This window comes from Sitophilus oryzae, unplaced genomic scaffold, assembly GCF_002938485.1.
Source record: "Sitophilus oryzae breed Bouriz unplaced genomic scaffold, Soryzae_2.0 scaffold_1409_pilon_pilon, whole genome shotgun sequence".
Lineage (NCBI taxonomy): Eukaryota > Metazoa > Arthropoda > Insecta > Coleoptera > Curculionidae > Sitophilus > Sitophilus oryzae.
This window is the reverse complement of record NW_022146070.1, coordinates 212,598-239,649: the sequence shown is the minus strand read 5'-3', so window position 1 is coordinate 239,649 and position 27,052 is coordinate 212,598. Positions and strand designations below refer to the sequence as shown.

Below are 27,052 nucleotides of genomic sequence, written 5' to 3'. Positions count from 1 at the left end.
CATTCTTCATCAACGCAACTTTTTTACTTCCCTCTTAATTTACAAAATTTCTAGTGTATATACGCGTCAACGGGTAACCCAGTTAAAATAAACCCTCTGTAAACTTCCAATAGTAAAACCATCTAAGCAAAAGATTTACGAGTTGCTCTGTATTGTTATTTTAAACAGTGATCGGACTGATTATGGTCGTCTATAAATAGATAGGATTCTTGCGGAAGGCCTTGTAGTTTCGTGGATGTGTTTACAGAAACGGCGTTCTATAGTTTATATTATGTGGTAAATGGAAAACGAATGGCCGTGGCTTTATATTGAAAATATTTTTACAAGCCATTGAGATAGGGCTGTTATCTAAAAATCGATATGTTGGAAAATATATCGATATATTATTTTAAAACTCATTGTAATTATCATCATATTCACGTTTATTCCATTGTTATTTTTTAGGATTAGATGGCTCTTTTGTAGATGGATTGTAGATTTTAGGGGAGGTTTTATTTAAATAAACACCGTGTTCTTGAGTTATAACATATACAGTCTCAGGGCTTTGACAAAAGCCAGTACCTGAGACGGTAGATTAGTTCTTCAACCACGAATGGTGTTTTTTTGACGAACTTAACGACATGAGGTGTTCTGGTGTTTTCCCATTTCCCCACAGAATCTGCATTCGCCGTACTTCAATCTACTAAGATATTTATTGAATACTCAAGAATTGAAAAATCAAGGAAAATCTTTGATTTTTCTCGGTCGTAGGTCCTGAAACATTTTCTTCGACTGCTTTAAAAAATTGGAGGATTCCCATTTCAGTTACAGATGGAGTCTGGTCCAGTTAGAAGATGCATTCTTTGCATATTTTTTTATTTACGAGCATATGTTTTGTTGTGGTGCTGTTTGATGCCATTTTGTGTTGTTTTCTACCGTCGTATATTCCAATCCTATATCTACCATGGTTTTGGTCTTGTAGTCTAATAAGTAGTCTGGGTTGTAGTCTTGCAGGATCTAGTCTTGGTCTGGGTCTAACTGCAGAATGATTCTTACGAATTTTGCAGTATTATCATATGTTACTGATTTGCAATATTAGTTTTATTAAAATATTTTTTCAGATTTTTTGGAACGAAACCTAGACTGGGAAGTTCTGTTAAAAGAAAAGCAAAACTTAATTTAAATTTAAAGGATAATAATTAGTGTTGACATTCAATTAATATAGATACGTTTTTTTAAAAAAATATCGTTAAAATCTATCGATGTCTATTTTTGTAAATCTCTAGTAATTTGTAAATATACGATTAATGGACTAAGATGTTCCTGCAGATTTCTTGTTATTATGACTTCTTTCACCGCAATATTAGATAGTATACGAGACATGTTTATGTGGCACCATTAGTTCTTAATTTATAATATACACAAATATAAATCTCTTTAAAATTTTCCATTTATTAAGGCTCTGCGAAGGTTTTTACTCATGTATTGAAAGAAAACCTCTTCATAAAAGTTATTTAATATATACCAGGTATGTGCCTATGAAATATATTGTAGAATAATAACAGATTTAAACATAATACAGATTTTGATCCAAGAGGCCTGCGTTGGGTTAAAGATCACGAGATTATTTGATATTTAATTCTAATAAATTGTTCAATTTTAACTATTTTTTATTCCACAACTTCTCCGCTCCACATCGGATACTCCAATAGTTCGGTGTCTCTTATTTAAAATTTAATATTTTAGATGGAACAAAATCGGAAATACCAAGAACAAACAAAATCATATCTACCAAGAACAAATAAAAAACCAAACCATGTACAAAAGAGAAAAAATTTTGGTTGGTAACCAAAAATCACGCAGTGTACGTGTTCATGTGAAACAAAAGATAATCGTACCAAAGAAAACAATAAAATATTTGGGGATTGTTTTCCAAGCGGGAGAAGCCTTTTCTGAGCATATCCTCCATGCAGTTTTGAAAGTAGAAAAACAGGGCGCCATTTTATCCAGAATTATGCCAAACTGGTCTGCCTCGGGTCAAACGAAACGCCAAGTGCTAGCTGCTGTACAAGCATCTACAATTCTGTATGGATCCGAAATTTGGGGAAAACCTGCAAGATTCGGAGACATAGAAAGAAACTACTTACAGTACAACGAAGATTGGCCATAAAAGTAAATTGGCTATAAAAGTAATTGAAAAAATAATGGTAAGGCAAGAACATCCAGGAAGAACAGCGGAAGAAAGTAGAAATAGAGTTTTGGAAATATTGTGTAAAAGATGGAGTGAAAAAATGGGAAAGATAAATGGACTAAACATTAATACGGACCTAGAGTGTTGGATAAATAGAGAATATGGAGAACTGAACTATGCCATGAGTCAATTCCTTTCCGGCCACGGTTGTTTCAGGTATTACCTACATAAAATAAAGTTAGCTGATAGCCCGAGATATCTCTATGGCGGCTCCGATGCTGATACGGTGGAGCATACCCTTTTGGAATGTAACCGATGGACAGCTGAACGAAGAGTTCTATACAAAAAACTAAGAGTTCTAAAAATTAAGATTTCCGATCTAGGTCCAGAGATGATTCAATCCCCAGAAAATTGGAATAGTGTTCACACATTTAAAGATACACTAATAGATATGAAAGAGAAAGAAGCTAGACGAAGTAACTAAAACATCGCAGTAAAACCGCCTCCTCGAGAAGTAATGCCGAAAGGTAGTTGCTCGGGGGATATTCAAAGCGGCTTGTGGAAGTTTTTTAGTCGGTAAGGTACCTCAACCACCCTGACAGTACCGCATACGGTCTCTGGTTTGCAAATTTGTCCCCACAAAAAAAAGTTTGGAAGCAATAAAAGTATGAAACAATAACATTATAAAAATGTTCCTCCAGTAATCCGCATACTTTATTAATTCGGCGATAGCTGATCCGATATGTGTCCGACCTATCGAAGTTCTACTGCACTTGAATCATATTTTATTCGAAAATTTATGTTAAATATTTGGACCACGCCCAAAAATACTTTTTTGGGCATTAGATAGTCATCTCAATATTTCTTACATAACCTGAAATAAGTTATGTAAGAAATATTTGTTTACTTAGTATTTGGAAGCCTTTTCGAATAGAATGTTATAATATTTTTTTTTTGCGGAAATCCATCCTTTTCGAGTTTTTCAACTTTAAAATAGCTGTCAGCTATTCGTTTACTTGAAATCAGTTATGTGAGACTTTCGTTTACTTCAAATCAGGTATGTAAGAAATATTTGTTTATTTATTATTTGGAAGCCTTTTTGAATAGTGTCATAAACATAGTGTGTTCAACTTTAGAATAGAGGAAACCAGTTACATGAAAACACGTTTTAGTATTGAAAATACTTCTGGCCGCGTTTATATGGGACTAGTGATGGGCAAAACTGTTATTTTTAGATAACAGTTGAAACTGTTATAGTTATTTATAAAAAACAGCTTAAAATAACAGCTTAAAAATAACAGGTTTCTTTATTTTATTGCTAAATATCTGAAAGAATATGAGGCGGTCACCGCCAGGCGTATTAACGCAGTTGCAACAATGACGTGCTCGGTGGTAGTATTTCCAGGGTGTCATAACATTTCTAAATATCGATTGTTATCTAAAATACCTCTCTAAAAACGGGGGTTGTTTACAAATAAGCGCTGTTTACAAATTGCGATATAAAAAAGCCAAAATGCCGCCACTCGTCTATATCTATAAATTCCGATCTACCTACGCCCTACCCCTCGATCCGCGTAGATTCTGAATTGCGTAGCAGTGTACAGGGTGCATCTCACTCGACGGGCGAGAAGCTCTTCGTTATGATTTTACCATTTGCGGTCAAAAAATAGCAATATAAGAAAATGTGTAGTATATTCTTCATAAGTAAACCAACTACACACTAGAGTTCGAATTAATTTTACACTTAAACTAGCATGTACAGTTTGACAAATATAGGAAGAGACTTGGGGATAGCACCGGTCGCGCACACGATAGAGAGAGAACGCATTCGGCGGAAGAGAGATGCAGTTACGCTACGAAAAATCTGATTGAAGCAAATTTGTGGGATGTCCACTGCGCATCGGGGGGCGTCTCTTATTTTATATTTCTCACGTCTCTAGCTATACTTGTTAAGTTGTACCCGCGACTTCGTTCGCATCGAATTATTAATTTGTAATGGTGATGATAAAGCAAAGCAAGAATTTCCATTAACATACAAACTGGATAAAATTTTCTCACATTTGCCAAAAATATGCTTTAAACGTCGAGCAGTTTAAGCAGAATCGTGGTTAATCAATTACTCAACTTTTTGGAACACCCTGTATTATTTTTTAAAAAATTTCAAAATATGTAAAAAAACAAAATAAATTATGCGTGTCCAATCGTTTTCCCGAAAGACTAACCGTTTTTTAAATAATAAATATTGTAATATTTGAGGGGCGTTTTCACCCTCTTGGAATTTGAGATTCGAGAAACCCCTCCTTATCGCACCTCTACACCCCACAGTCAATCCGTTTACCAAAAATCAGCTTTAAACGTCAAGCAGTTTAAGCAGAATAGTGATTACTCAGTGGTCATATTTTATGAAACACCCTGTATATATTTTGTAAAAATCTCAAAATATGTAAAACAACAAAATAAAATATACGTGTTTAAGAGTTTTTTCGAAAAACTCACCAGTTTTTAAATAAAAAATATTCTAATATTTGAGGGTGGTTTCACCCCCTTAGAATTTGAGTTTCGAAAAATCCCTTCTTATCGCACCTCTACACCCTAAAGTCAATCCGTTTTCCAAAAATCAGCTTTTTACGTCAAGGGCTTTAAGCAGGATCGTGATTAATCAATGACCAGATTTTTCAAAACACCCTGTATACATTTTTAAAAAATCTTAAAATATTATTCTGAAAATTTTTCAGAATAAATAAATACTTAAATATTGAAACTTAATAACAAAGTATTGAAACATACAGCGCCATAATATCTCGACCTCCGCCCGTTATGCTCGTAACAGGTTGAAAAACAATATGTATCTAAAACAACTGATGCGTTATTCTCCAACCTGTTTCAAACCTCCGATTATCTCGAACGCCGTTCTGTTATGCTCGTAACAGGTAAAAAAACAACATAGCTAAAACAACTGATGCGTTATTCTCCAACCCGTTGCGAGCCTCCATCGACAATCGACCGATGCAGCAGCGCTCCTTTCCCACTCCTGTTATCTCGACAGCCAGGCGTTATGCCCGCAACTGTTTCAAAAAAGCTGCTTCTTTTATATCCTATTATTTTTAAGCTGTTGTCAGCCCAACACGACGCGCCGCGCCGTAGCGCATACCCCACTCCGTTGTCCGTTGTATCTCGCCGCCTGTATCGATGGTTGTCGAAATAATAGGTTTTCCATCCATACTAGTTGTTTTTTGGAATTGCTTCGAGCAGCATCGAATTTCGTGGCGGTGCAGAGCGCCGACTTCGTTTCACGAACACTCGATCTCTGCGTGTCGTTATTTTATATCTGTTATTTTTTAAAAGCAGTAACGGTTGCGTTATGTTATTTCTAAATAATTGTTATAAAATAACAGATAGTTAAATAACAACCCATCACTATATGGGACCCATCTTTGAAAAAATGACATGCTATAGTGTGACCAACGGATCTGTAGCTACGGGGTATCGGCAGGGGAACGCAGTTGTAAACAAAACACGCCCAATTTCATTCATAAAATAGGCATGGGCGTACGGTATTTTATGAAAATAATGTGTATCATAAATATAATATTCAGATTAATAATTTTTTTCAAAAAACTTTATCCTGTTTGAATCGTTACTGTTGAGTTAGCAGATAAACACTGAAAGCTTTTATTAAAGCTCCCTTAAATATTGAATATATATTATATATCCATATTGAATAATTTTATTATTATGTGTTGTTAATATAATTGAAGAAATAATTACAGCTGGGGGTTGGAACCTTTCGTGTTACACATCAAAATAAAACACTAAATCAGCACAATACACCAAAACACTTTTACTTTTACACTGGACGCACGTTTCGCTAACCATGTTAACATCATCAGCAGATGATCAAGACTAAGTCTTGAGGTATATTTATTTATATATCTGTACTAACTATATTTTTTCTATAATACATTATTTTAGATATAACTATTTCCAGCAAAAAAAAATCTTGAAAATAGTTAACTTTGGAAGCGCAAACAAAACATAATTTTACACACCAGTAGATCCAATATTGCCTATTACACCAGATATGGTATCGCTCCGCCAGCACTTTTTAAAGGTTAGGTCATTGTCTACCCATGTTTCATCCAAATAGATAATACCTACTTAGCGATATATTCGAATTTTGCGAATATATATTTATATCTCTCTCTGCAATATAATGGGCCGCTCCATTAATATTTATCTGTTATTTTGACATTTACGTCAAAAAATCCATTTGATTTTAATAACCCCCCTAAGCGTTTCCCTGCCAAAGGAAAATTCAATTCTTCCTGCAATTTTTGCAAAAGCTTTCTAATTGTGGAGACGACTTTGAATTCGAGATAAAATCTATTTATCAAATTCCTGTCTCACGTGGCCGTTTCTTTCCAGGGCTGGATATCATTTTATCGGGGTTAGTTTCCAGTCTTTTTTTATCTTCTGTGTGAATTTTTTTTATAGCCGCTACGCTGACTCCGGTATAAAGAGATATCCGCTTAAGTTTACGTTTAAGCGGCAACTTAAGCGAAGTCTCTGTAGCTTCTTTGTCGCAAACCCTATTATGAACACAACGAAATAAATCAAATGAGTTTTCATCCATGTTTATTTACATTTATTTTAGTTTAGCTAAAATATTTAGGTAAAATGTGGTGCTTTTCATTTTAGCCAAATATAGCACGTATAGCCGGCCATAATTGATATTTTTTTTATCTCAAAAACTGCGACTTTGTCTGATTTTGATGTTATTACAAATTTTGTTGCAAATATTATTCCTTATCTTAAATTCAAAACCGCGTTTCGCTAGCTACTGTAATTTTGAAGTTACGATTTTTTTAAATTTTTAACCCTCTCCCATACCCCCTTACCAACTCCCCACCCCCACCAAAAACTAATGGCTAGATTCTCGGGTGCCACAGTATTTTTGTGCCAAATTTGGTTAAAATCGGTTTAGCGGTTTTTGAGTTATCGTGTTATAGACGGACAGACAGACAGACTAACAGACACCATGAAAATATTTTGTATTTAGGTCATTTATGACCCAAATAACTCATTTTGAGTGAAATTAAAAAAATTTTTGCCGATCTTAATAGCCAACCATACCGATAGGCTTTAATTAAAGGCATTAAATTTTGATGTCCACGTGAACACGTGCACTTATGGAGCAAACGCCTCTTTATCTGTTTTATGTCATCTCTTAATCTCATATAACATTGAAATGGTATTATATAAACTTTTTACGGCTTATCAAAAGAAACATTGTTATTTTTCGTAAATAAGGACAGGAAAAACATATCTCCAAAATAAACGCAGATATAGAAAATTTACGGCAACTGTACAACTTAATTAACAAACAACAGAGATACAAAAACCGAATAAAGGAATCCAAGGTTGTCGGCGAATTACATTTGGCAAGGATTTTGAAGCATTAACGACCATTTCGAAACATCCGAATGGTATTTTTAGAAGCCAGATTGTCATTAGCGGCAGTTATGGCTCTGTACGTTCGAGTGTTTTCAGCCACTTTAAACTTATTTGCCGAATCGAATACGACAACGTAATTGGGTGGTGGTTGTATTTTTTTGGTCTTTTGGAGTTTTTTTGAATCGGAACTTTGACATGTAGAACTGGAGCAAAGTATGCAAACTAGGTTAAAGTTTAATTGCTATACGAGTAATGGTTCTCAGAATATGTGCAAACATATTTTTTTTTCAAGAAAAATATATAATTATTTACAAAAAAAATAAAAAGTTCCCCAATTTTTCAATTCAGTCAAATACTCGTAACTGTGGTCAGCATGTTTATTTTTTGTCACTGATGACATGTCCGGATAATTTTCATTCCAAATATGTTGAGAACTTTTTTACCTAAAAAAAACGGCGTAAATGTATATTTTTTCACTTAGTAGTTTAATACAGGGACGAGCGAAAATATACTTAGTTTTCAAAACACTTCATAAACATGTGTGTTGTGTCTAGCCTACAACTAGGAATCATATTGAGATGAACCGCCTATTTAAAAATAAACATATTTCTTTAAATTAAAAACATTCATTTTTAAGACACTCTGTATACATAAATAAAATTATTGATTTTTAAAATATTATTCGCAAACTACGGGGATGGGAAATCAGAAAAATAACAGCGATAATATAGGTGTTAAGTAATAGCTTTTAGACTATCATTCGAGACGCATTGATGTTATTTTGGTTTGTAAATTTTCGTTATTGTGATATAGAAGGTTATTAAAGGTAAAGTAAATGTTTCCTCATTATTTAACTAATGTTAACTAAAACATATATTTTATTTTTCTGTTGAAATATTTCGTGCTTATTGAAAAATGTATTAATATAGTATGTGTATGTAGTTAGTGTGACAATAAGAGCCTAGTTGAGTGTACTAATATTTTGCAACTGTGCCTGGGCGAATATATTAGCACACAAATGAGTAGGCAAAATAAAGAATCGTATAACTTATATATAGTCTAAAGATATTGACACCAACCACATTAACTCTAGCTATGTAGCCTCCCGAATCTAAGGAGCTCGGTACCTGCAGGTGTGGACCTGCTACTTAACAACACCTCAGTTATGAATGTTTTAAGTGTGTTTAAGAGTCTATTATACGCTGTACTGTTCGGGTTGCTCTCAGGGGTCGAGTAAAGCGGGTGTGTGGCCGAAGGAAATATACTATATTATATTTCAGAAATCTGCCTAAGGCTTAGCCCGATCCTGTCGTGTTAAGTCACACCTAAAATTCCAAAGAGACGTGCTTGGATTAAGGCTTGATTAAGGTTTGCAGAGCTTCAGCATTTGCCATAAAATAGCGAACAATTTGTTACAAAACCATATAAATTATATATCACTAATCACAAAACTTCAATCTATTTCCGTATTGTAAGGGAATTTTAAAGTATGTCTTTATTTTCGAGAAAATTTAGTCCAAACATATGGAATAATTTGTTGATGTTTGACCATTAAAATCTTAAAAATAAAGTTGTCTAAAAATGTGCTACAATACGGATATATAGTATATTCCTTTGTCTTTAATTTCCTTCTTCATTTGTGGTATAGGTATATACCTAGCCAGTTTTACATAAAACGTTAAATGGCGAACGCTTATTTTGCTACTTTTTCGGACTAGTGAAATGGGCCCTTAAACCTCAAATCTTGGTATGAGGATAGTGTTTGTATTATTATTATTTCTCTTTTATTAAAGTTCAGAACAGCATAGATGGATTCTTTGTAATAGCGAGCAAGGTTTTCGCTGTTGTGCTCTTTTACTTGTGAATTCCAGGCAGAGTACGGCACTCATTTTATTTCATTTAATAAAATAAGTAGGGCTATTTACAAATTTGACATTTGATTTACATGACCTATTCTCTCCTCAAATTTCCCTAATATTGCTACTGTCGAGGGCATCCGAGGTAATCACAATAAAAAAATATTTTTAACACAACGTAGGTTTCTTTATTTTATTTAAATTGTTTCTTATACAGTTGGCCAAAATATTACCTCTTCAACTTTGTTGAACGAACTTGGGTTGTTATACTACAATATATTGATATCAAAATCAAATTTCCCATGTTCCCAAACCAAACCAAACCAAAAGACGGACATACACTAATTTCCTTCTAGATATCACCCTTCTAATACTAATACACCATGCAATGTATCTCCGAAACTAACTATCTTCGGACATACATTTTTATTTTACAAACAAGTTATATTTTTAGTAAATTATACCATTATCATCATTTTTGATCATGTAGAATTCTGTAAAAAGACGGAAGTTGCAGTTGCTTGATCAACATAGAGCTGTTTCACAAAAGATATAAAACAGTGTTGACACCATTATATTTTCTGACTGATTATTATAAATCTTCGGGAAGAAAATATATCTTTCGATATAGTCTAACATCAAAAGAAACTAGTTCTGTACTAGAGTTTCCGAATGAATTGTATTCGAACACCGGATATCTGTCACTTGTACTTAAATTTCATTGCTCTAAAAGTTCGCATTTATTCCAGACAAAAGGTAACAAACAATGTACTTTATGTTTTATTAATCCTGTTTCACGCCAATAAAACTTCTGTTTTCAATTTGGTAGTAAATAAAACTGGATTAAACATCGCCCCTTCCGCCCCGCCTCACCACTCCAAATACCTAAAAACTCTCCAATCCCTTTCGAATTTTAATTAAAAGCAGCATGGCGTCGACGCTTGCCGATCTGCTAGGAGTAATAATATTGCTTTTCGTATTGCGTATACTCGAGTACGTTCCCGCTCCAGCTACTTGATATCGTCTCCCATCCTTCGATGATATAATTAGATACGAAAGCATACATACATACTGCCATTACTCGCTGACGAGTATTTGACACGCATCAGAAGATGGTCACGCAAGGCGTTTTCTTTCATGAGCCTTTCTGTGACTGAAAAGCCCAATACGTGATGTTATTTGTCTACCGCACTCCGGACATTCAAAAATCTCATTGCTTTGTTGCCTCTTGACTTTTTGGTTCTCGCTGTTAACTGAGTCTACAATTCTCCATTGAGTTCTATTGTGAGCTGCTACTTCCCACTCATTCTGCACATTAATCCCCTTTAAGTTTTCGTGGAAAATGTCCTTGTACCTTTTGAGTTGTCCACCTGGCCTCCTCTTACCGTCTACAAGCTCACCGTAAAGCAGTGATTTTGGTATGCGGTTTTCTTGCATTCTGCATACGTGACCAGCCCATCTTAATCGGGATTTTGTAACCATGACTTCAATACTCTCGCAGTTAGCTTTTTCAAGAACCGATACGTTTGAGACGTAATGGAACCATTTAATTCTTAAGAGTTGTCTAAGGTGTCTCTGTTGCAACTTGTTTAATGCGTTCATGTGTCGGCGGTATGGCACCCAGGTTTCGCTCCCATATAACATGGTGGGGATTATTATTGCTCGGTACACTGCAAGTTTCGTTTTTGTGCTCAAGTCATGGTAGTAGAAAACCCTGTCATTTAATTTCGAGAATGCTCTTGAGACGGTGCTAATCCTGTGCTGAATGTCAGAGTCAATATTGGTCTTTTCCGAAATCAAATTGCCGAGGTAATTGAATTCCGCTACATATTCCAATAGTTCTTCTCCGATTTTTATAGCATTGTTGTGATCTTCCGGGGGAGTGCACATGATTTTAGTTTTGTCGATGTTTAGCTTAAGGCCCAAAGCCTCGTATGCCCAGGTGTTCAACATTTCTTGTAATTGCTGTACAGTTTTTGCAACTAGAACGCAGTCATCAGCGTATTGAAGTTCTGTGATGAATTTTGTACGTGTTTTTGCCCTGAGTCTTTTTATGTTGAACAGACCGCCATCATATCTGTATCTAATGCCCAGTCCTCTCTCCTGCAGTTTGCTGTCCACTATAATGGAGAGCGCTGCCATGAATATGTTGAATAGGAGAGGCGCTAAGACACATCCCTGCCTAACTCCTGTATTTGTCAGAAAGGGATCGCTTAGTGATCCATGATGTGACACTCTTGACTGGTTGTTGTTATGGAGGCTTTTACACACTGTAAGAAATTTGTTGGGTACTCTGAACTTTTTCATAATTGCCCAAAGTGCATCTCTGTTCACAGAGTCGAAGGCTTTTGTTAGGTCGATGAAGGCAACATAAAGTTTAGACTGCTGTTCTTTTACTTTTTCCTATAGTTGGCGGATGGAAAATATGGAATCGACGGTGCCGCGGTTAGTGCGAAAACCCGTTTGCGATTCTGGAAGGATTTTTTCTATATGTGGGTGCAGGCGGTTTGACATAATTTTTGCAAGAATTTTTCCGCCGATAACCAAGAGTGAAATTCCCCGGTAGTTTCCGCAGTCTGATGCACTTCCTTTGTTCTTAAATATATTCACTATATTTGCGTTGCAAAAGTCCTGAGGTACCTCTCCGCTTTCCCATATGACATCGAAGAGAGCCTTAAGATGACCAATAAGTTCTTTACTTGCACACTTATAGATTTCCGCCGGAATCGCGTCACAGCCAGCTGATTTGTTGTTTTTAAGCTGTTTTATGGAGGCTTTTATTTCCTGTTCTGTTATTGGGATATCTAATACATCGAGGCTGTTATACTGAGGTATTGTGTTTAGCGCTTCCATATTGGGGTTATTTTTCTTGGTTAAGGATATGGCTGTAATGCTCTTTCCAGCGGTTTCTGATTTGCTCTTCCTCTTTTAGAAGTTCGCCATTTTGTGCCATGATTGGGCAGCTTGCCTTCTTGGTTGGGCCGTACACTTCTTTTACAGCCTCGAAGAATTTACGGTAATCGTGATGCGTGGCGTACTCTTGAATCTGATTAGCTTTCTGTGACCACCAGTTATGTTTTTAGTTGACGTAGTTTTCTCCGAAGCGTGTTGTTGGCTACTTTAAAGTTGTCTACCAGCCTTGGGTTGTGTGGATTTGCAGTAACTGCTTGATGTGCTCTATACTTTTGTTCCAACAAAGCCTGTATATTAGGTTGATTTTCGTTAAACCAGTCTGGTTGTTTCTTTTTGTTGGACTTTCCCAGAACAGCTTCGCTGGTTTTATGAATCGCATCCCTTAATTGTGTCCAGCCTTGTTCAGCTTCCAATATTGAGATTGAAGTTATCGGTGGAAGTGATTCATTGATGGCTTCCCGGAGGGCGTCGGCGGTATTGTTGTTCTCTAGACCCCGTACGTTCAATCTGGTCATGTTGTTTTGTTTTTTACAGTGTGGATGTTTGGGTTTTAACTGGATTTTCATTTTTGAAATTAAAAGTCGGTGGTCAGTGCCGCATTCGGCATCTATTCTGGCTTTTGTGAGTCTAACATCTTTTAGATGCGTCCTTCGAACGATTACGTGGTCCAATTGATGCCAGTGGCCTGATCTGGGATGTTTCCAGGTACCTTTAAACTTGTCCTTCAACATGAACCACGTATTGGTGATGCAAAGATTATACTCTGTGCATGTTGTTAATAAGCGTTCACCATTGCTATTTACGTTTCCCATACCATGTTTTCCCAATACGTCAGGCCATATTTCCTGTTGTTTACCGACACGGGCGTTAAAGTCACCTAGCAAGATAATTCGTTCGTTCTTCGGAATTCGTTGGAGAGCATTTTGTAGAGTTTGGTAAAATTTATCCTTATCCTCAGTTTTAGCGTCTAGGGTGGGAGCGTAGGCACTAATGATGTTGACGTAAGTTTTGTCTGATATGGGATACCTTAGGGTCATAAGGCGTTCGGAGACACCAATAGGTACTTCTGTTAATTTGGTTGCAATTTCGTTCTTGATTGCAATGCCTACGCCATGAATTCTCCTGTGTGTTGCGGAGTGACCCTTCCAAAAGAAGGTGTAATGCTCCTCAGTGAGACTACCCTCATCCGCAAAGCGGGTTTCACTAAGAGCGGCAACATCTATATTTAGCCGGTGGAGTTCCTGTGAGACCAGTGCTGTTCTTCTCTCTGGTCGATTGGAGTTTGTCCTATCCAGTAGAGTGCGGACGTTCCACGCCGCAAACGTGAAACATTGATGTTTTTTGTTTCTCCGATGATACGCTCGAGTAGGCACCCCCTCCCGGAGATCCGATTGAGGGGGGTATTTTACCTCCGGATGATGATTTTGTCCCACTCGAATGTTCCATCATTGATGTGTGTAAGCTGCGTGAAAAGATTTAACTGTGACGGTTACGCTGCCGCACAGTTTTGGCTGCAACTGTAGCACGGGATGGCTATGGCACAGTGAGGACCGCGACGATAGTTCCCTTGTGCTACGTTCTCGGCCGGCTAGGAGCATTTCACTACTCCTCTTCCCCAGAAAGATGGTGGGTCCGAGGGATATATATAGGTTATACCGCCTATACTCGGACGTCAGAGCCTCGTTAGTGTAAACAGGGTGCACCACGTGAAGGTGAGGTTGACTTTTGGGTAAGCTAGGCTATATGTATCGCTTCAATACCCCTTGCACCCCAAATTGCACCCGATACGAAAGCATTCGTTAAACTTAAGATGGAAGATATAAGGAAAATTTAAGCACGAATATACGTGACAGATTTTCTTGTGTCATTGGCACTTTGTGAGGCCTAAATTTAAACTTTTTGGTACATACATAGAATACGAGAGGGACTAGAAGAGTAGGAGATTAGACAAAGAGTCTAAGATCTGGCTGGAGAATCAGTACGTGCATAATGTAGATAATGAAAATCTAATTTTTTCAAATATTTATGAATAGGGGAATACATTTTTAACAGGGTTAATTAATACCCTTTATATGGGTCCGGCAACAGTGCGTCGGGCTCTGTAGCTCCTATAATCAAAAAACTTGTATGAAAGTTTCAGAAATATTAAATTAATTAAAAAAATATGTTTTTTCCCTTTTTTAAAAAAATGTATTAAAAATACAAAATATTTACTGAAATCAAAATTATACTAGGTATTTACTATAGTTAGTCTGTACTTATTTTGCTATAAATATCATAATTTTAAGCCTTACAGGGTGTCCAAAACTCTATGCCAAACTTATTTCTAAAATATAAAATAGTCTTTCTACGTTTTTTAAATGGAGCACTGTGTATATTATTCTTTTGTTAGGTGGAAAATTAAAAAATAACATTTTTTTGTATTTAAAGTATTTTAAAATTTTTAGCGGTTTAGCAAATATTCGGGTTTTTAGTACAATTCTCGCTATTTCAACGGTAAAATACCAGACAAAGAACATTAAGGTGCGTATTCATTATCCGAACGAACGAACGAACGAACGAATGAAAGTGCGGTATATTTAGACGGGGACCGAACGCATGCGGCCGTTCGTTCGTTCGTTCGCTCGATTATCCGTTTCGAGTCGGTACATCAAAGGCGTTCGCCAACAAATGCCTCCGGTCTTCTCGTGCGGTCCTATCGTGCGGTCCCCGTCCATACCACTAGCGTACGTTCGTTCGTTCGTTCGTTCGTGCGGATAATAAATACGCACCTTTAGATGGTTTTGATAAAAAATTACTGTTGAAAAACCCATATGTATAATAATATTACCAACATCCGCAAAACCGTTAAAAATTTTGAAATACTTTAAATACAGAAATGTGCGTTTTTTAATTCTCCATTTTCTAACAGAGAAATAAAATACAGGGTGTTTCGTTAAAACAAAACGAAGAAAAACTATTTTATATTTTAGAAAGTTTAGCATAGAATTTTGAACACCCTGTATGGTTTAAGACTAAGATATTTATAGGGAAGTAAGTACAGACCAACTCTAGTAAATATACAGGGTGAGTCTTAAATAAGTGCAAATATTTTCAGGGCTGGTAGATCTCGATTAAAGAAACATATTTTCTCTTTACCTAAATTTCCAAAAAAATGATTTCTTGCTACAATTTTGAGAACCACTAGATCTGTTCTGGATTTTCTTTGTTGTAAAATTAATCTACTACATATGTTATCATATTATCAACAAATTATATTTTTTAACAAAAAACTAAAAAAAATTCAAAAATTTTTTTCAAAATTTTTTTTTCGGGAAAAAATCTCATCATCGTGTTTCTGGGGTCGAAATATACTACCCCTATAAATATTTGCACTTATTTAATACTCACCCTGTATAGTATAGTTTTGAATTCAGTACTTTTTTCTATTCCTAAAAGCACAGAATATCTAGCTACGCGTAGCTAGATATTCTATGCTAATAGTGATTTTAATAAAGGCTGAAAATATATTTTTTTATTTATTTATTAATATCTCTGAAACTATCAAAACATATTTAATAATATCTAAGGATTATTAAGTGATTAGAAAGGAAGCCAAAAGTGCAACAATATACGGGGTGCTCCATTAAAAAAATCATCCCGATCCACTCACACTTTTTTGAGCCAATCTGTAGATGTTAAAATATTTTCCTGAAATATATCTTAATACATACTTTAGATAGCACTTATACAAAGTTCCTAATTTTTTTATTAGGCGCTACATGTATTATTCCATGTTAAAAAAATCATCATTATCCATTCATACTTTTTTGAGCCACCTTGTAGAAATTAAAATATTTTCCTGAAATAAATCTTAATACATACTTCGGGTCTTTACTTATACAAAATTCAAAGTTTTTTATTGAGCTAGAGATGCCCGACGCACTGTTGCCGGACCCGTATAAAGTAGTAGGAACGGCTTTGAACAGTGACAACCTCTGTTTGCGGCCACTTTTTAATTGGCACCATGTATCATGATCTTCGAAGGAAGGAACGAGAAATAAAAAATTGGAAAACGTATTAATATGTTTTATTGGTTTTATGATTTAGCAAAACAAGAATGACGCGCGATGGGAGTAAAAATTCAAGGCCGTGACACATCAGGGCCTTGACACGACATGGCCTTGACCATGCCTTGACGCATGAGCTAGCGAGAAAAAAAGGATCTCGCAAACACCAAAAAACATTTGCTTTAAGACTAAGAAAAGCATTATAATAAACTCGATAATATACCTTGATATATGTTTGTAGCTTCTGAATAACGGTCTAGGTATAGTATTTAGCTCATTTGTTAGCTCAGAATTAGAATTAGAGTTAAGCAACTCGTATTTTCATTGGAGGATATTGTCATATTTATTTCAAACCAATAATCGACGAGAATATTCGTATAATTTAACAAAATTACTGTAAACCAGTATAAATACAAATTGTTGGTTAGGTTCAAAAATTTTTCTCTTCTTAAATAAATTTAAGCGTTTACATTATTACGCATTTGCATAAAGTGTGAATTTTGGGTGGTATTCCACAAAATTTGCAGGCTATTGAGGAAACAGAAAATGTACAGATTACCGAAATAAATTTACAATAATATTTATATTAAAACAGCATTATATGTCACTGTTTCAAACATGTCCTTCAAATCCTCCAACTTAATAGCTCTTAGTAAGAAGTTTCACTTCAAATATGCGCACATAGTGTACTCACAATTTTTTTCTACTCGGTATATAATGTTAATCCTAGTAATATTAATATTTTACTCTCGGGGTATGCTATATTAGTATTATATAATATTAGTACCGTTTAGACCAATTGTCATCGGGGAAGTGCTAATATATATTCAAATGACGCGCCAAAAATCCAACAATTACCGGAACAATGCGTGTCGCTCCGGGTGTTCGACATTGCCGAAATAGTTGGAGTGCCTGTTTGCCAACTTGCAAGTGTTTAAATGTCTCCGTATTTCACACCCAACGATAAATATTTCGGCGCAGTTTAAACTCATATCGCCCACATAAAGCATGGCGTAGTTAGAATACCTCAGGGATGGCTCAGTTCTACAATATTTACTACTAAAAACGACCACAACGTGAATATCATGTTAGGTTGTGTGTGTGTGTAATATGTATACGTATATAGAGAAAGTTTTGGGTGTTTACTCAAAGCTCTTAATAATTTAGTGTTTATTTAATAGTGGTATTTGTATAAATTTAGAAGCACTTTTTGTATAAATATAGCCTGGTAACGTAGATATGCAACTTTTTAATGCTATGGCAGGCATTAGATCAGTTGACTTTATATTTAATAAAAATAGGAAGTTTGGCCATAAATGTCAACTTACCCTTAAGATACTTTTAGACGATCAGTTTAGGCTTCCGTTCAGTTTTAGTTTCAGTTTCTGTTCAGTTGTCAGTTATTCTAGGTTTAAACACAAAAAAATTACTGAAAAATGATGAATAACTGAAAAGGAGCTCTAGCTCGATGGATTTTACGAGGTTTTTTTATCAGTTGTCAGTTAAAATAATGTGTAAACGAACGTGTCAGTTCATGTGTCAGTATGCAGTAGCATAATAAGATAGCAGTAGTTTCGCAGTAGCATAATAAGACATATCTTGCGCAATGTCCAAACACGACTTTCTAATGGAGTTTATTGAGCTTTATGAAAAATACCCATGCTTGCGGAGAAAAAGTACCTACATTATCATAAAGTTACAAAAGCGTGTTACATGTTATACTGTTTTGTTGAAGAAAATCCGTATGATAAAAAAACGGCGTCATAGACGGCCAGAGAATTACAATCGATGGTAATTTTTGCGAGGTCATTCTCTAGATGTAATTTACTAAAAATTCTTAACGAGAAAGGTGGACAACGAGGCGGGAAGATCGGTATCTTGTTCAAGCCACTCTTCCTGAAAGAACACTTACCGCAAGAAACCTACAAAATCTTCTTACGATTGCCAGAAGAACTCGAATTTCAACTCAGACTATAAGAAATAGGCTGCATGAAGTTAACATTGCAACTGCTTATTATCGTGGGGCACAAAGGATATTTATTTTGCTCAAGAACATCTTCAGTGGGGCGTGGATCAGTGGAGGCGCATCTTTTTTATGGACGAGTCCAGTTGTCGACTCAGTCAAGACGACGACAAGTCAAATGAAGAAAGTCATAATGATGTCTGGCAGAGAGTTTACAGAAGACTGAATGAACGATATCTGGACACAACAGTCGGAGAACAGATTTCTTTTGATGGAGTTGATGGTATGGGCAGTTATATCTTGAAATGGGCGTATGGAAATTAAGGAGTAAATGCAGGTGTTTCTAAACGGCATAATTAATCCTGAACGATACAGAGATGATATTCTTGAACCATATGTTATTCCATTTGCTGTTCAGCATGGTCCAGAATTCATTTCACAATAGGATAATGCCAAGCCTCATACCGCAAGAGTCCCTAAAGGGGCGGCCATAACGGTCTTTCTGCCGAGGAGCAAGGGGAAAAACACCACCTACCTGCTGAGCCTTATCCAAGGTCAGAACTTCAATGTAAGAACATCGAGTTGGCGAGTCATCAACTCGAGGGAGGAGGGTCATGATCAGTTCCTCACATTAGGAATGGACCTCAAATCCAAGGAGGCAATAGAGAAGGAGGGACATATCCTCTATTATAGATATTGGACAACACCGGTATATCAGGTCTAAGGAGGGACCAGGTTAAAGAGGTGGAGAAAATGGAGATAGATCCTCCAGCCTTCACCTCACGGGTTCCTCAGCCTGAGGCAGGCTCCTCGACTGTGAAGAGCGGCACTCTAACCGTGGAAGGGTGTGTACCCTCGGAGGAAGAACTGTTGTCAGAGGAGGATGGGAATAACACGGATGGGAGGATGGGAATAACACACAAGGAAGGGGGGCACAATAGATCTTTAAGGTCGCAGTGATTACCTCCCCCTTTTACTCATTCTACATTGTACCGCAAGAGTAGTAACTCGATACCTTGAAGAGTCCAATATTATGGATTGGCCTGCTAATAGCCCTGATCTCAATCCTATTTAGCCCTTTAGGAACGACTAAAAACTACAAAGTCGTCCTCAAGCACTAGATCTGCACACTTAGGGAGAAAATCTTTGGAGCCTCATTCATTCTATGACAAATCGGTGTGCAGGAGTGCGTAGAAACCGCGGAGGACACAATAAAATTGTTTAGCATTGTTGTCGATACATATTGTTTTCTATCATAACTTAATAAAAATACAACTTCCAGCAGTTTCACAACTTTTTTCGTCATGAACACCAAGGTGCATATACTACATTCAAACTTAATTCTTAAGGAACAAATTGCTAGGTTTATATGTTTAAATAAATACAGTGTATTCACGGTTTGTCTTAACTATACTTGTAAACATGTTTATTTTCGATTTTTCATCAAAGGTTTAAAAAGGTTCAGAAAGGTTCTTCAAAACTCATTCTTCGTAACTTTTTTTGCTTGTTTATAATAATATATAAATATGATTGAAGTTGCGAAATATAAATTTTAATATACAGGTAGCTTAAAAATGTGAAATTGCAGATATGAAAAATTTAAAATTCTCGATCAGACTTTTTTGAAACATTAAAATGAAAGAGCATTGAAAAACAATTTAATAAAATAAATTAAGTGTACCTTCCTGTATTAAGTTTAATAGATTTTTCTCACATTTAATAAAAAAAATCTGTTTTAAGTTTATTTTTAATATCAAATATCTTAGTAACTAAAACTCGTATAAAAAAAAATATTTGGCATTTCAAATTGTTTTTCAATGCTCTTTCACTTTAATGTTTCAAAAAAGTCTGATCGAGAATTTTAGATTTTTCATAATATCTCCAATTTTAAATTTTTAAAGCTCCCTGTATATTAAAATTTATATTTTGCAACTTCAATCATATTTAAATAACAAGCAAAAAAGTTACGAAGAATGACTTCTTTTCGAAAAATCGAAAATAAACAAGTTTACAAGTATAGCTAAGACAATCCGTGGACAGCCTGTATATTTTCTTTGTTTAAACGAAATTTGTCAAAGTGATCTCTAATTCGTTTCGACTAGATTATAAATATTTCTAATTATCAAGCGTGACCCTTTAGACAATATAATTCGATTTTGGGACTCTTCCCATTTACTTATCGAATTAAGTGTGACAATGGTCGACCGATTTCGGTGTTGCGGCGTCATTAATGGAATTTTTGGAGCCCTGAGGAACAAAACAAAAGGGTCGTCGGAAAATAGGTCACAGGTTTCTGGGGGAGTGAACCGAATAAGGGTGAGGGAAATCTCATTCTGGGCGGAAAGTAAAGAAAGTTTTACAAATATTATCGATTAGGCCCGCGGAAGTTGGGAGATTTTCTTACATCAAATGCTGGAAAGAGGATATCTTTAAATTTGCACTGTCAATGACTATTTAAATTGGAACTTGCACTACTACGCTTTATACTTAAATGAACACTGTAGGTACATATGTTACGGAATGTTTGAACGTTATTTTTCACACTTCCAAAACATATTTTTTGGAATAAATTTTGTACGCGCCACTGAATCCGAAGGCCGATATTTGTTTAGGGGACAAAAATTTGGTTTTTATAAAAAGAAAAGTTTTATTGGTCCCTTGAAATTGAATGAAATTGTTCAAGGAGAAGAACGAAGGAATATAAGATATGAAGAAAATTCAAAAAAGGAAAAAAATGCGATATTAGTAAAATCTTATTTAATTCAACTTTCCTCTCTTGAATAAGTTTGTAGGTTTTTTTTCATATCCATATCTTGGTCAGGAAGTTATATATGAAGTTGATATATGGGGGAAAAAGTTTGCTATAAGTATATTAGACATTTTATTCAACATAAATGTTTCTACATACTAGCACTCTAAAAGTATGTTATTTTGTATACAGGGTGATAGAAATTCGGGATGAATGTCTTAGAATAAAAATAAAAGATAAAATAAAGAACCGTAAAAATAAAGAACCGTAATAGATACAAACATAGTTAAATTGGGGCAAAGTTGCGCCTTGGGTCTATATTGTTACATTATAGAGAATCGAAAAATTACTTAGAGAATCGTCATTTTACCATGGCTATATTATAATCGTAATTTTAAAGTTTTATATTACCTAATAGTTTCTGCGACACATAGGCCAACTTATTTTTTTTTAATACGGACATGCATTTTTTATTTCAGGTTTTGAAAGTATTCAGTCTCCTGTAGTACAACGATATGCCACAGTTAATATTTCTTTTGTTTTGGGCACTTTAACAACACTATTTAAACTAATTTCAAGCCCGGCTCTGTTTTTTTATATTACTTGAACTTGAATAACGAAAATCGAGCCAAATGGAAGATTCAAATAAGTAATATCCAAGTTAGTATTTTAAAGATATTATTTTTACCTTTTTGTATTATGAATTCGAAATCTGAATGTAATGATCTAGTAATGTACTAGACTAACTAATAATATACTAGTATTAATCGTAATTATTATAAATAAATCAACTTCTACAAAGTAGTTTCGAAAGGATTACCACTCTCCCTAATGTACAAATTTATTTTTGTTCAATTTGATGTATAGCCCTTTCAACGGATCTTTTTACAAATTTTCAGCTAATTTCAAAATCTAAAAATATTATCAGGTAGCCTTGATGAAATGGCCATAAAAATGTGCAATTCGTTTTAGAATTTTCTAAAAAGTAACGACACAAAGAATAAAATTTATTTTTCTGAATAACTCAGCAATTCATGAAATTTTTGAAACTTTTTTGATGGCATCATGGTGAACATCCCAAGGCGCAAATCTACCCCGATTTAATCATGCATGTTTGTATCAATTACGGTTTCCGCTGGCTCGTACCCGGAATTTGTAGCACCCTGTATGGGGAGTATAAATACATATATGAAATTTGCGGTTTAAAAAACGTTATAATGTTGCCTGTTTTTGCTATTACTTCAAACATTTTCAGAGTTTTATAAAACTGATAAATATACCAAAATAAAACTCTAATTTACCACAATACACCAAAACACTTTACTATTGCGCTGGACGTGCGTTTTTTTAGTGTCCAAAAATATTTCTATTCTTAATCTCTTGTGTTTTTAGTTAATCAATATTAGTAGTTTGTTAGTTTGTTAGTTTGTTGTGAATATAAGAATATAACAACTGTAAAATGAATATTTGGCTGTTTTTGTTTTTGTTCGATATGTCATAAACTGTCGTTTATAAAGTCAAATTTAAATATTAGCAATTATTATCTAATAATGCTGAAAATTCTACAGCTCTCGATTAAAATCTTATCTGATGAAATCTTATTTTGATATTAGAGATTAGCAAAAAGTGTCTTCAAAATATAAATAATATTCCTCATTTTAACTAAATGACAAACGATCAATTCTTTATAAAGGAACGGCAGTTCCAAACTATCTAATTTATATTTATTAATGAAGACGCCAAGCGGAATTTGGCAGAAACTTTATGATCGTTCTAAAATAACCATTAGTTAGCGTTTGATGAATTATTTTTTAACTGAAGAGGAATCCTTATTAGCCTTAGTTACGCTTCTGGCGTAGCGTGGAAGATTCCGTTTGGGTTGGAATGAGAAATCGTCGCCTGACGGTCGTTGTACCGAATATATTTTAAGAATGAAATATTATCTTTTGCGACTTTCTGTCAGGTCGAGAATTTAGGTTAAGGAAAGGTTGGAGAAAGAGATTGAAGTATCCTAATCATCATAAGAGTGCATTTGGACGTGACGTCACGCCTTAAAATTGTTCGTTCTTTTCCTACTATTTTGGTCCAAAATTTCACCATCCTACATATTTCCCACTATATACAACGTATTTTATAAGTGATATATTTGGCAACGTCGCGTCGGTTTAGCGGAGAATTAAGGGGACGTTCCTATTCTATTCCGAGTGTCATTTAAAAATCAGAAGTTGTAGTCATATCCTGTGAACTAGTAAGTGACCGAAAACAATTCAATGCGTCAATCAATCCTGATTTGTATCATTTAATTTTTTTTTCGTTTCAAATCTCGATTTTTTATCTGAAAATATAAATAAATTATAGGGGTGAACCACTATTGACCCGGTATATTTCTTTTAATTAGCTAATACAATTTTAATACGATTTATCCTGTTCCTGTTAATATCTATGATTTGAACAAAATCGCCAATTTTCGTGACTATATGCGTGGAAAAAGTTTTCTCCAATTACGTTCATACTTTATTTCAGTTTTGCAATGGCAAGAGCACAGATTTAAAATGATATATATCTAGCGTGTTCGTAGCAGAGAATAAATAAGAGAAAACTATGTGCAACGGTGCGCAAAGCTGACCGTAATATATCGTTCCTAAAATTATTATAAATAATCCATTTCGTTTAAAATTTATCTTGCGGAATAAAAATATAAGCCTGTGGATAATATTTAAGGCTCTTTTATGGTGTGTTTATTTTTAAGCATGATGCCTTTATCTGGCCTGATTATGAAATAATGCTATATAAAAGTTAGAGGCATTTGAATTTTGCATCTTCTATCTGAAGAAAAATATACATGTTAGGTTCATAATTTTATAGGATATGATACGTAATTATTTTTTCTTTTCACTAATTGATATTTTGAGCTCTATAATTTTTGTCAGATATTCAATCTTTGATTTTAATTAGTCTATGTCTTTTAATTAGTTAATAATAGGAGTGTTACCAAATCGTCCAGTTAAAATTACAAGTTTTCATGGCTCTATTGTACTCTTTTATTTAATTGTAACTATTACTTTTCATATTGTCTGGGGACCAAAAAATATACAAAAAATATTACATGGTCATGTAGTTTTGAAAATTTCAGAATTTGTGGAAAATTTTACTTACTTTTGTTATACAGGGTGGTCCGAACTGTATTGTGGATATTTCGGCAGCATATTTTGCACATAAAAATAAGCAAAAAAGTTCTTATAAACGTATGTCCTAAAATGCTTGGTTTCGGGTGTAGAAGTTTAATTTTTATGACGATTTTTTTCTAATAATTTCTGAATTAATTACGTATTTGCACAATGATAAAAAAAATATGTAAAATTACACATTAGATCATTGGTTACTTTCATGCCACACAAATATGTGTAAAATTCCATCTTGTCTGGAATTTTACATTTATCATGTAATTTTACATTTTAGGTGTGTAAAATTAAAATGTAGAAATGCATTTGGTATTTAAGCTGACAATGTACTTATACTTCTTTAGTGTCGTAATTATACGACTTAGTCCACTTCAGATTATGTATTTTTACTACATTAGCGTGTATTTTTACATTATATGGACATGTAACTTTTTTTACTCTGTCCGATTTAATGTGTATTTACCATGTATTATTACACTATAGATGAATGAATATGACCAGGGACTAGGAATTGGTAAATTGCATCCAAAAGGTGTTTATAAAAGAAACTCATTCGATTATTTAAATATCTATTAACTTTCAGTGTTATAGTTCCATAAAAAGATATATAAACACAAATCAAAAATATCGAGAATAGATTACTTAAAAAAACATAAAATATTTTATATTATTGAATATAAAACAATTTAAACAGAATCAGTTCAAAATTTTATGTCCTACAATGTAATCTGTGAATGAATGCTATATTTCATATTAAAAACTTACCTTCTGAGATACATTTTGCTTTTACGAGTATGTCGAAATTCAAATGAAGTTTTACATTAAGCTTTTGAATCATATCCAGGGTTACTACAGCTTCCTAGAAAAATGTCCGATTCTTAACTGGAGGCCTAATCACGCCAATACCTTTCAGAAAAAAATGAATCCTCATATATCTTTTTTTTTTCTAAAAAAGTATGTCGTAAATTTAACAATACTTGTAAAAATATAATGCTTTAGAACTAAGTTTTTGTAATACTTACACATTTGCACATATTTGCAGTATGAAAGTGACTATAAAAGGAATAAGCCGAGATAATACTCTTGGATCTGACCCTACTACAAACAAGTATTGTATAATATTATTTTGTATACTTGTCATACATACCTTTTTAAAACCGAATTCGAAATTTTGTTCATTGAAATTTCCACGTTTTCCTTGTTTGCTAGTTTCGTTTTTTTCTCGTTTTTATTTTCTTATTTGCCATAAAGATGGTATCAAAGTTTCCTTTCTGAACTATATTCAATTATTTTTCATATCTCTCTTCCAATACTATATAAAGATTCACACGCAGCTCTATAACTTCTAAATATTATTTTTGGTTACAGATAAACATTTTGTATTAAACTTATTAATAACAACTTACCTTTCATTTTAACTAGACTATTAATTCAAATAATGTAGATTTGTCCAATATAAGTTAAAGGTGTAGTTGTATCACCCAAAACCACAAGTGCTATAATGATGGCGGATCTAATACAGTTCAGTCTCTATAGACGGTGGACGGCTTCATCGCGTGGTCTACTATTGCGTAATTAAGCACATGATCCGATACATTATTATAATTGGTTGAAAAAACTTATTACATTGTAAATTTACAATTTGGACGAATTTTTACATTGTATTTTGTGATTCTACATAGTAGCCTGTACTTTTCATGGAAATTTACATATAATAGGAGAAATATTACATGCAGCCTTGTAAAAATACACATAAAATGTATTTTTACCATGCATTTTGTAAATATTCAATTACTCATATGTAGAAATACCTTCGTAATTATTTTTATGTAAAATAACTCTAAATTGTCTGTGAAAAAATAATGTAAATTTACCCTAATTTTTATCAGTGCATGAAAATTAGAATGTGTGGGTCTTTTAACATGAGTAATTTGATTTCGATGTCAATATGTTCAATAATATTGAAAATAACGTTAAGAATCTCATAAGAAGTACATTTCGGAAGAAGCTTAGAGAATTTTACCTGACCCAACAGATTTGACGTCTTCCCCGCCCAGATCACATTTTGTTAAGATTGTTTTTGGTTTTTATTGTCATAATTTATATTGTTTTTTTTTAATTTATTTTATTATAAATATATCATTTTTGTATTAGATATGTTTATATTCTATCAAATTATTCACTAATAATTATTGATTAACTATAATTATTGTATATATAATATATATATTTTTTTCATTGAACAGGTTAAGTAGAGTAGCTATAGCTAGACTGCCTGAAGAAGGAGTATTATGTATTTTTGTTATTTTTCCTTAAATAAAGCAACTAGCAACTGTTAAGATATTTGCTATCCTGGCAATGTATATTATTTTTGTATTTCATGACATGTATTGACTATTGCAATTCCAAATATCTTAAGAACCGTTGCTCGTACCGATTTTCACAAAGAGACCTTTATTTACGTAAAAAGTATGGAGATGTATATCTTTTACTCAGTAGTTTTTTTATTTGTATTGGTACGGTCGAAAAGTTATTACGTTTAAAACAGTTAAAGTCATGTACATGGCGCCTCCTACAAGTAAGGGTGACATTATCATCGAAATTAAATTTCTCATGTCATAAAACACACGGACATCAATTTTTATCCAAATACAGACTATAGTTCAAAAATTATTTTAAAAAATCGAAATAAAAATGAAACTTCTACACCCTGTAT

At 34.0% G+C, this 27,052-nt stretch overlaps 1 protein-coding gene across 1 annotated transcript; it reads left to right on the top strand.

The window, feature by feature from the left end:
• Positions 1-2,183: 2,183 nt before the first annotated feature.
• LOC115876141 lies at positions 2,184-2,654 on the top strand. The gene has a single exon (XM_030891828.1). It carries the CDS (start codon positions 2,184-2,186, stop codon positions 2,652-2,654), a length of 471 nt encoding a protein of 156 aa, XP_030747688.1.
• Positions 2,655-27,052: the final 24,398 nt, after the last annotated feature.